The sequence below is a fragment of the Grammomys surdaster genome, unplaced genomic scaffold (genome assembly GCF_004785775.1).
Source record: "Grammomys surdaster isolate TR1022 unplaced genomic scaffold, NIH_TR_1.0 126546, whole genome shotgun sequence".
NCBI classification, from domain to species: Eukaryota; Metazoa; Chordata; class Mammalia; order Rodentia; family Muridae; genus Grammomys; species Grammomys surdaster.
In genome coordinates this window covers 14,780,117-14,792,314 of record NW_021621338.1, presented here as the reverse complement: position 1 = coordinate 14,792,314, position 12,198 = coordinate 14,780,117, and the positions used below count along the sequence as shown (strand labels likewise).

At 37.5% G+C, this 12,198-nt stretch overlaps 1 protein-coding gene across 1 annotated transcript; it reads left to right on the top strand.

The window, feature by feature from the left end:
• The first annotated feature begins 286 nt into the window (after positions 1-286).
• On the top strand, positions 287-1,255 carry LOC114615033 (olfactory receptor 2T2). Its single transcript, XM_028760693.1, has one exon. It carries the CDS (start codon positions 287-289, stop codon positions 1,253-1,255), a length of 969 nt encoding a protein of 322 aa, XP_028616526.1.
• Positions 1,256-12,198: the final 10,943 nt, after the last annotated feature.

The window sequence follows — 12,198 nt, the reverse complement described above, 5'->3', positions numbered from 1 at the left end:
ATAAGAAAAAAATTGAAAGAACCACTATTATTGATGGTTACATTTACTACTTTCATCCAACTTAGAGTTTGGATCCATGATTTTCCATCAAAGCTGATGAATTTGACTTTAGATTTTGATGTATATAATGCCTTACTGCTAAGTTTCAAGCAAGGAGTCAAGAGAATTCTGAGATGAACATTCCTTTCTTTTCCTATGTCTCAACATAGATAACACAAAAAAGATAATTAGTTGACGTACCAATTTTTTGCCTCTTCAGCTGATTAAGCTGCCATGCTCTGTGGAAATGGAGGCTATTTACCAGAACTCCACTGACTTCATCCTCCTGGGCCTCATCTCTCACCCAACATTTCCTGGGCTGATCTTTGCTGTGGTTTTCTCCATCTTTGTAGTGGCTGTAACAGCCAACTTGGTCATGATTATGCTCATTCGTGTGGACTCTCGTCTTCACACACCCATGTACTTTTTGCTCAGCCAGTTGTCCATCATGGATACTGTCTACATCTGTATCACTGTTCCCAAGATGCTTCAAGATCTCCTGTCCGAAGAAAAGACTATTTCCTTTCTGGGATGTGCCTTGCAAATATTTCTCTACCTGACACTGATTGGGGGAGAGTTTTTCCTGCTGGGCCTCATGGCTTATGACAGGTTTGTGGCTGTGTGCAACCCTCTACGGTACCCCATAATCATGAATCCCAGGGTTTGTTTGCTTATGGTGCTGGGCTCCTGGGCTGGTGGGTCTTTGGATGGATTCATGCTGACACCTGTTACTATGAGCTTTCCTTACTGTGGATCTCGAGAGATCAACCACTTTTTCTGTGAGATCCCAGCTGTGCTGAAGCTATCCTGCACAGACACATCACTCTATGAAACCTTGATGTATGCCTGCTGTGTGCTGATGCTACTTATCCCGATATCCTTCATCTCGGTCTCCTACACACGGATCCTCATCACTGTCTACCACATGAGCTCTGCCGAAGGCCGGCGGAAAGCCTTCACCACGTGTTCCTCCCACATTATAGTAGTGAGCATTTTTTATGGGGCAGCATTCTACACCAATGTACTGCCCCATTCCTACCACACACCTGAGAAAGATAAGGTTGTGTCTGCCTTTTACACCATTCTCACTCCCATGTTGAACCCTCTCATTTACAGTTTGAGGAATAGAGATGTGGCCGCTGCTTTAAGAAAAGTCCTAAGGAAACATTCCTCCTCTTGGAGATTCCGAGTGAGACATGCGCCTGAGAAATACTAGCAGGATGTAGTCAATACTCCTGGGTGGATGCCATAATCTTTCTATAAAATACACTTTGCTCTGCTCAGCATCATTTTAACAATCTAAAATTATCAACCATCAAAATCACTCTGTTATAATCATCACTTAAGAATGAGGTATGAGGGCTGGAGAAATGGCTCAACTGTTAAAGCCTAGGCTTACAACCAAAAATAAAAGAATGAGATATGAAATCAAAGACATAAAGTATTCAGCATTACTGACTTTCTTGTCTGGATTTAGCAGCAAAATGTTCCAGTGTTTGTGGACAAACTGCACTGTGAAGCTTCCCAGGCAAGATGAGCATCTCTCTGAAGTATCTTGTACTGCTATCTTTATGTCTAGCATTTGGCCATATGTTGTGTCTGTATTAATTATGAATGTCTTTGGGGAGTAATGGAACATACAACTCTATCCATGCTAATTTACACTCTACAGCTGAATAACTCTAACCTTCCTGGCTAGGCTTTGAAAGGAAATTGCCAGAAGTACTTTCCAAGTCTTTGAGGATTTAATTTTAAATATAGCAAAAAAACGTTAAATATGCATTAAAGACTTTTCTAGTGATGACAATGTAAGTTTATTTTGTGAGCCAGAGAACCAGGATTTGAGATATGCTGCATACATGAAATATCAAAAATATGTTTGCCTAAACAATGCCAATATAATGGTCATACCAGTCAATGCACCAATGTGGCATTTAGCAAGGCCTACGCCTAGATGATGAGATACAGACATCCAGTGGCTACTGAGGGAGGAAGAATTAATGATCTGCTGTAACAAGCCTCCTAGTAGATTATCCAATCCCATGTGGTCATCCCTAATCACATGTACACACAAGGAACTCTAAATTGACTCAGTAGGTTATCTATGTATGCAGGTAAGAAGGTTATCTGTGTGTGTGTGTGTGTGTGTGTGTGGGTGTGTGTGTGTGTCACACATAAAACTGTAACACTAAGAGAAGAAGGCATAAATTTAAGAGAAAGTAGGGGACATGGGGTTAGTTGGTGGAGGAGGTGGGGGTGGAGATTGTATAAATTGTACAAATAAATTATATTCATATATGACATTATCAACAAATTTAAAAATCAAAAGACAAAAGAAAGTCCGCTACTAACCACATGCTTTCTTCTCCAAGAAACATACCTCACTACCAAAGATATGTACCACTTTAGGGTAAAAATAGGTATTTTAAGAAAATGAAACTAATAAACAAGCAGGTGAATCTATTCTAATATTTGATGAGAATACACTTCAAACTAAAAATATGAAAGACAAAGAAGGTCTCTTTATATTTATCAAGGAGACAGCATCCATTATATCGACATTATAATTCTGAACATATAGGTAACAAACACAGGAACCTCTAATTTCATAAAGAATACTTCACGTAAGCTATAGATTAATAATAGTGGTAGCAAGTGACTATGAATAAACATAACTAGAAAATGGACAGCTTCTAGAAAAATTTTGAAAACAAACAAACAAAAGCTTAATTTAAATCGTTGAAGAAAGATATTGATGAATAGAAGATATAATTACATATGGATGAACTGATCAAATTTGTATTGTAAAAATGATCATCCTAAAAATAATAAATGTACACAATCAGTGCAATTCAAATCAACACCCATGTAACATTCTTCACACATACACAAAAGAGAAACCATACTGAAATTCATATAGAAGCATAAACTACCCAGGAGAGCTAAACAAATTATAAACAAAAAGAATAAGACTGGTAATAAGTTTCTGTCTTAGTGTTTCTATTCTACCATGACCACAGCAACTCTTATAAAAGAATACGTTTAATTTGGGCTGGCTTATAGTTCAGAGGTTTATTCCATCTATATCATAGCAGGAAATATGGCAACATTCAGGCAGACTTAGTGCTGGAGTAGATGGTGAGAGTTCTACAGCTTGATCCACAGGCAGCAGAAGTGAATGTCATACTAGGCCTAGCTTGAACTTCTGAGTCATTGACTAGGCCTAGTCACACAATAATGCACTTCCTCCAACAAGGCCACACCTAATCCAATAAGACATTTCCTAATATTGCCACTCCCTATGAGTCTATGGGGCCATTTTCATTCAAACTACCACATTCCAATCCCTGGCCCCCATAGGCTTATAGCTATTTTATAATACAAAATACATTTAGTCAAACTTTAAAAGACCCCATACTCTATAATAGCCTTTTCACTGTTCCAACTTCAAAGTCGCTCCTGAAAATCATGGCAATCTCTTAGCTGTAATCCTCTATAAAATCAAAATCAAAAACTAGATCACATACTTCCAACATATAATGGTACATGATATTTGTTACTTGTCCAAAAAAGAAGTAAAGGAACATATTCCAGATCAAAGTAAGACCAAAAAACATCTGGGCAAATTCCAAAGTTGTTACTTCTATGTCTGATGTTGAAGTGCTCTTCAGATCTCTAACTCCTTTCGACTTTATGACTACAACACTTCTTTCTCTTGGTCTGGTTCCTTTCCCTGTTCATAGCTTTCTTTGGTAAGTATCCCATGACACTGGCATCTGCAACATTTTAAGGTCTTCAAGGAAATCCAGACTTCACTCTTACAGCTTCACACAATGCTCTCTCTGGGCTTCAATACTAGAACGCTTCTAACACATGCCTGGCATCAGTGGCTTTTCATAATCATGGAAGGAGATTCCACAGCTCCTTTCTTATGTCCTTGACTCTAAAGCCAGAACCATGTGGCTAAAGTTGCCAAGTTCTGCTGCTGCTCGGGCTGGGACATGGCCCATCTTCATCATATCCATCAGCTTTCTGTTTTTAATGGTTTCCTTCACACTTGGCTGCCCTAAAATTAACGTTCTCTCTCTCTCTCTCTCTCTCTCTCTCTCTCTCTCTCTCTCTCTCTCTCTCTCTCTCTTTCTCTCTCCAAGGCTAGCCTTGCACTCTGAGATCCACTGGTATTCCAGTGCCTCTGGCATCCCAGTGCTGGGATTAAAGGTATGAGCCACCATACCCAGCCCTAAGCCTCTTTTAAAAAATTTCTTTCAGAAGTTGGCAATTTAACTGGGTAGAATCCTGCCCTGAGGTCAATACTCCCATTACTTTATTTAACATCAGGGTTTTCTTTAATATGTTTGTCTCCTTGGACACAGGACTTAACTCCATTTCACTTTTTGGAGCTCTTTTTCTTCTCAAATGGTACATTTTGTATTTTCCCTTGCTCTGCTTGCTCCTTTTCATTTTAAATCTGCATAACCATGGCCATGTCCACTAATAACCAAGCAACAGAGTCAATACTAGGCTGTCTGGGAATTTTCTCTGCTAAAGCTGTCAATCCATAACTCTTCAATGTAACCTATGTCAGAATTTTTTGGACAAGAAAGCAGCCACTTTCTTCACCAAAATGACACAAGAATGGTCTCAGGGCCATCATACTAACATTCTTCTCCTCTGAAACCTCTTGAGCCAGGCTCTTTACAGTTCAAACCACCCTCAGCAATAGCAGTCTTTCAAGTTTCTACTAGGATGGCCCATTAAGACCCACTTAAAGCATTGCACTGCTTTTTTAATCCAAAGTGCCGAAGTCTACATTCATCCAAACAAAATCATGGACATGTCTGTTATAACAATACCCCATTTCTACTTCTGTGAAGACATATCATGACTTTAGCAACTCTTATAACCCAAAACTTGGAATTGGGGCTTCCTTACAATCTCAGAGGTTTAGTCCATTATCGTCATGGGAAGCATGGCAGTCTACAAGCAGAGATGGGGCTGGAGAAGGAAATGAAGTTCTACATTCATACTGAGAGACAGAAGGGAGATAAAGTGAACCACTAGACCTGGCTTGAGCTCATGAGATCTCAAAGTATACACCCAGTGGCTCAATTCCTCCAACAAGGCCACATCAATTCCAAAAGGCCATTCCTTCTTATAAGCCCATTCACTGAGCCTGTGAGGCCATTTTCCTTCAAAGTACCATAGTTACCATGACAAATTTTAAGCTATACTACAAAGAAATGGTAATAAATGTAGTATAATACTAGCACATAAGCATATATGCAAATCAATGAACAAAATAGAAGACCTAAATATACAGGCATGAAACTATACACAATTGATATTTTCCAAAAATATCAAATATACACATTGCAGACAACATAGCATCTTCAACAAATGATACTTGGAAAATGGGATGGCCACACATGTAGAGAAATGGCTACCAGCCTGCTAACTGGGAGGTGACTTATAGGTGTCTGTGAATCTTAGCACACTGGGACACTAAGAAAGCAAACTTTCTCAGCACAGAATCCTAATGTTCTGCCAACTAAGCTGCATGGCTGAGGAAGTGGCCTTCATGATCAGTTTCTCATTAGAAACTTACTTTGTTTTTAATTAAACTAAGCAACACATAAAAGAGTTGGACTGCTGACAGGTTTCTCGGTCCACAAGGAGATTTGGGTCACCTTGAACCTAGATAAACTATTGCTTGAGAAACAGAGCTGTTGAGAATTAGAAGCTGTGGGAAATCTTTATTCTGCTTGCCAATAAAAGATGCTGGAACATTCAACTAAGTAGGCAGTGGTGCACAGTTACTCTGCATTCCCTCTGTCCTGATTAATGTGACCCTATCCTTGGGACTCCAGTGCACTAAATGTTGATACACATGTAGAAAAATGAAATTAGACTTAAGCCCATCCTATTACACACACACGCACACACACACACACACACACAAACCAAAAACTCTGCAAATGAATCAAAGAGCTCAATGTGAAACCTGAAACACTGGAATTGCTAGAAGTAACTATAAACAATGTCCTTCAATATATAGGTTTAGGAAAAGACTTTCAGAATAAGACTGTATTTGTTCTAGAATTATGGGTATCACTTGACAAATGGGACATCATTACAATGTCTATTTCTTAGTTGTCAATCTGAAAACTTCTGGAATTAACTAAAGCCCAAATGGCAGGACACACCTATGAAGGATTTTTTTTCTTAATTAAATTATTTGAAGTGGGAAGTCCCACTTCTAATCTGAAATCTTTGATGTGGGAAGATCCACCTTCAATCTAGGCCACACATTCTGCTGGCAGCCCATATAAAAGACATGGGGAAAGGAAATTTGTGTTCTCTTTGCCTGCTTGTTCTCACTCTTGCCAGCAAGTCCATTCCTTCACTGGCATTAGAACCTTCTTCAAGATTCCAGCATATACTGAAGATCAGCTGAGACGTAGCCTTATAAACTGAAAAATTACTGAGTTCTTGGAACTTCTATTGGTAGACAACCATTATTGGACCAGCTGAACTACACACTGTAAACTATTTAATAAATCCCATATAGGTGGGATTTAGTTGACTGAGGTAAATTGAAATTTCAAAGTTGTTTTATTCTTAATTCCCTAGTAGCTAAGAGTGCTGAACACTTTTAAAGATATTTCTTTTTAAGAAATTTCTTTTTAAGATTTTATTTCTATTTCATTCTATTTTTAATATTCTGGGTATTAGACCTCTATTAAATGTATAGCTGAAAGGTTTTCTCCCACTCTCTGGATGCTACTCAACTGATTTGTTACTTTTCTGTATGTAAGTTTTTTAGTTCTACAAATATATTAACCAAGGTTCTCCACAGAAACAGAACTTATAGAAGAAGGATTAATGTTTGAGATTTCATTCTACTTCAGTCAAAATGTCTAAAATCAAATAAACAACTGACAATAAATGCTGGCAAGGATGTGGAGAAGAGGGAACTCATTCACTGCTGGTGAGATTGCAAACTGGTATAGACAGTATGAAATCAGTGTGGAGGATTCTCATAAAGTTAAAAGCATATCTGTCACTTGATTAATATATACCACTTCTTGGCACATGCCTAATGCACTTGCTAGCCTACTTCACAGATATTTGCTTAGCCATGTTCATTACCACCTTATTCACAACTGGGAAATTGAAACAGTCTAATTGTCTTCCAGCTGATGAATCCATAATGAAAATGTTGTTCATGTACAAAGTGGAATTCTTTGAAACTATAAAGAAAAAAAAAAGACGAGATAATGAAATATGTAGGTAAATGAATGAAACTGGAATACATTATTCTGAATGAGGTAATCCAGACCCAGAAATATTGCATGATCTTTCTGATTTATGGATCCTACCTCTGAAACTTAGATGTTACTCTATTACCTGGAATAATCACAAAAAAGCACAAAAGTGAAGGATACAAAAAGGACCGAGGATGGGGATGGGCAGAGAATAGCAGGACACAGATGTTATCAAGGAGGAAATGTGAAAAATTGGAGGGGCTTTAACTGGGGAGGAGGGAGGAGAATATAAAAGGTTGAAAGGGAAAGGGAATAAATAACACTAAAGATTTTGTTTAAAGCTATAGAAACATTGTTTTCTGTTTACTTAAAAATACACATATAATATATGTGAATACATTATATGTGTATTTAATGAATTTATAGCACTTGTGTGAAAACGCTTTCCCAAAGAACCATATGCTATTTAACAAAAACTCCAGGACCAGGCATAGAAAGCCTCTCTTCACATAGTTGTTTAGAGGAGTCTAAAGGATTCCTAAAACAATACAGAGTGTTACTATTATTCTTATTTGCCTCAAAGCACTTGGAGATAAGACCTTATTGATGAAGAAATCATACATTTTGAACATAGGAGTTGAAGAAATTGAACTGAAACTGCTCTGGGATTCTCCTCCCTAAAGACTAGTTCTTATAGTATACAAAGTGGCTATGTAAGATGCCAAGGGAAAAAGCAATCAATTGCCCATTTGTAAATCCAGAGCTACATAAATGACAAGCTCAGCAAGATATTTTCAATGTAGTGGCACTTATGTTTTGGGGCTAACCAATGACTGTCTGATTAACCTTAAGACCTGCTTAGTAGAGTGGGTTGGGACAATTTTCTCATGTGTTTGTTTCTCTGTTACTGCATTGTGCAAGGATTCTGTGCAGCCAGCTGAGTAGAAACCATGATTTCTTTTTTGTATTTGTGATATCTAGAGTACAGAGCAAGTGGGAAGGACAGAAATTGAAGACTTTCATTTGTTACCATTTGAAAAATATCTAAGTTGTTCTTTCCTTGTGTTAAGTTTGATGTGTCTTTGCAATGGTATATATATGTATGATTGTTGATATTGGTTAAGCTCCTACCTAGATCTCTATCATACATGCAGGTTAGAGTCATGCTTAATGCTTCACTTGAGTCTCTGACCAGCCTTCAGAATTTCCCTTCAGTAGTGGCCATACTCCATGGTTTGCCATAACCTGTGAAAGCAGCTTGGACCTCCAAGACAGGCTTGCTCAACATTTCTGCCTGTGCCTAGAGACATAAACACTCTGCTTGTGATCTTGTATGATGTGAAATGTAAAGACTCTAAAAGCCAGAAGGATCTAAACAGATGTACTACAGACTCTAAGAGACAACAGAAGCCAGCTCAGACTATTATACCTACAAAAACTTTTAATCATAGTAGATGAAGAAAATAAAATATTCCATGATACAGCCAAATTTATTATTCACAATATTATTAACAAATTTATCCCTACAAAAAGCACTAGAAGGAAAACTCCAAGCTAAGGAGGTCAACTACAACCATGAAAATATAAGAAATAAATAATATCAAACCAGCAAAGTCAGAAGAAGGGAAACATGCATAGACACACCAACAACAACAACAAATAACAGCAATCAACAATCATTGGTCATTGATATATCTCAATATAAAATGGTCTCAATTCCCCAATTTAAAAAACAAAAACAAAAACAAAAAAAACACTGTCTTACAGAATGGATGCAAAAACAGGGTCCATTCTTCTGCTGCATTCAAGAAGCATATGTCAAAATGAAGGATGGACATTACCTCAGGGTAAAGGGTTGAAAAAGAACATTCTAAGCACATGGACAGAAAAATCACGATCTCATGATCACAAAATCACAGAGACAGCTGGACTATGAGGAGTTCTGACACAACCGAAATAACAGGACTGATAGTCTCCAGTCAGAGACAGTGAGTGAAGGTAGCACTAGAATTAACCAGATGGCAAAAGGCAAGCACAAGAACATAAGCAACAGAAACCAAAGTAACTTGACAATATCAGAACCTAGTTCTCTCACCATAGCAAGTCCTAAATACCCCATGACACTAGAAAAAGCAATATTCATATTTAAAATCACTTCTCACAATTATGATAGAGGATGTTAAGTAGGACATAAATAACACCCTCAAGGAAATACAGAAGAACACATGTAAACAGTCAGTCAGAAGCCCTTAAAGAAGAAACACAAAAATCCCTTAAAGAATTACAAGAAAACACAACCAACAGGTGAAGGAATTGAGCAAAACTATCCAGGACATAAAAATGGAAGTAGAAACAATAAAGAAATCACAAGGGGAGACTACCCAAGAGACAGAAAACCTAGGAAAGACATCAGGAGTCATGGATGCAAGCATCACTAACAGAATACAAGAGATAGAAGAAAGGCTCTCAGGTGCAGAAGACACGATTGAAAACATTGACACAACAGTCAAAGAGAATATAAAACACAAAAAAACTCCTAACCCAAAACATCCAGAAAATCTAGGACAAAATGAGAAGACCAAATCTAAGAATAATACATATAGAAGAAAACCAAGATTCCAAACTTAAAAGACCAGTAAATATCTTCAACAAAATTATAGAGGAAAACTTTCCTAAACTAAAGAATGAAATGCCAATAAACATACAAAAAGCATACAGAGCCAGGCAACAGTGGCACACGCCTTTAATCCCAGCACTTGGGAGGCAGGCAGATTTCTGAGTTAGAGGTTAGCCTGGTCTAGAGAATGAGTTCCAGGACAGCCAGGGCTACACAGAGAATCCTTGTCTTGAAAACCAAGAAGAAGAAGAAGAAGGAGAAGGAGAAGGAGAAGGAGAAGGAGAAGGAGAAGGAGAAGGAGAAGGAGAAGGAGAAAAGGAGAAGGAGAAGAGGAGGAGGAGAAGGAGAAGAGGAGGAGGAGGAGGAGGAGCAGGAGGAGGAGGAAGAAGAGGAGGAGGAGGAAGCCTACAGAACTTCACATAGACTAGATCAGAAAAGAAATTCCTCCGTCACATAATAATCAAATTACCAAATACACAAAACAAAGAAAGAATATCAAAGGCAGTAAGGGAAAAAGGTCAAGTAACATATAAATGCAGACCTATAAGAATTACACCAGACTTCTCAAGAGAGACTATAAAAGCCAGAAGATCCTGGACAGATGTCATACAGACCCGAAGGGAACACAAATACTAGCCCCAGCTACTATACCCAGAAAAACTCTCAATTAAAATAGATGGAGAAACCAAGATATTCCATGACAAAATCAAATTTACACAATATCTTCCCACAAATCCAGCCCTACAAAGGATGATAGAGGGAAAACACAAACATAAGGAGGGAAAGTATACCCTAGAAAAAGCAAAAAGTAATCTTCTTCTAACAAACCCAAAAAAAAAAGATAGCCACACAAACATAGCTCCACCTCTAATAACAAAAATAACAGGAAGCAACAATCACTTCTCTTTAATATGTCTTAACATCAGTGGACTTAATTCTCTGATAAAAAGACATAGACTAACGGACTGGATATGTAAACAGGACCCGACATTTTGCTGCATACAGGAAATGTACCTCAGTGACAAACACAGACACTACTTCAGAATAAAAGGCTGGGAAAACAATTTTCAAAGCAAATGATCCCAAGAAACAAGCTGGAGTAGCCATTCTAATATCGAATAAAATCAACTTTCAACAAGAAGTTATCAAGAAATATAAGAATGGACACTTCATACATGTCAAAGGAAAAATCAACCAAGATGAAATCTCAATTCTGAATATCTATGCATCAAATGCAAGGGCACCCACATTCATAAAAGAAACTTTACTAAAGTACAAAACACACATTGTACCTCACACAATATGATAGACTTCAGCACCCCAATTGAATGGACAGATCATGGAATCAAACTAAACAGGGACACAGTGAAACTAAGAGAAGTTATAAACCAAATAGATTTAGCACATATTTATAGAACATTTTATCCAAAAACAAAAGAATATACCTTCTTCTCAGCACTTCATGATACCTATTCCAAAATAGACAATATATTGGTCACAAAAAAGGCCTCAACAGATACAAGAAAATTGAAATAATCCTGTGCATCCAATCAGATCCCCACGGACTGAGGCTGATCTTCAATAATGATAAAAATCAACAGAAAGCCCACATACACATGGAAATTGAACAATGTTCTATTCAACAATGACTTGGTCAGGGAAGAAATAAAGAAAATTAAATACTTTTTAGAATTTAATGAAAATGAAAACACATTATACCAAAACTTGTGAGACACAATGAAAGCAGTGTTAAGAGAAAACCTCATAGCTCTAAGTGGCTACAAAAACAAACTGGAGAGAGCATAGCAGCTTCACAGCACACCTGAAAGCTCTAGAACAAAAAGAAGCAAGTGCACCAAAGAGGAGTAGTCAGCAGGAAATAATCAAACTCAGGGCTGAAATCAACCAAGTAGAAACAAAAAGAACTATACAAAGTATCAACAAAACCAGGAGCTAGTTCTTTGAGAAAATCAACAAAATAGATAAACCCTTAGACAGACTAACCAGATGAAACAGAGACATTATTCAAATTAATAAAATTAGATCTGAAAAGGGAGACATAACAACAGAAACTGAGGAAATTCAAAAAATCATCAGATCCTAGTACACAAGCCTATACTCAACAAAACTGGAAAACCTGGATGAAATGGACAATTTCCTAGACAGACACCAGGTACCAAAGTTATATCAGGATCAGATAATCCATCTAAATAGTCCTGTAACCATTGAAGAAATAGCAGCAGTTATTAAAAGTCTCCCTACCAAAAGATGCCCAGG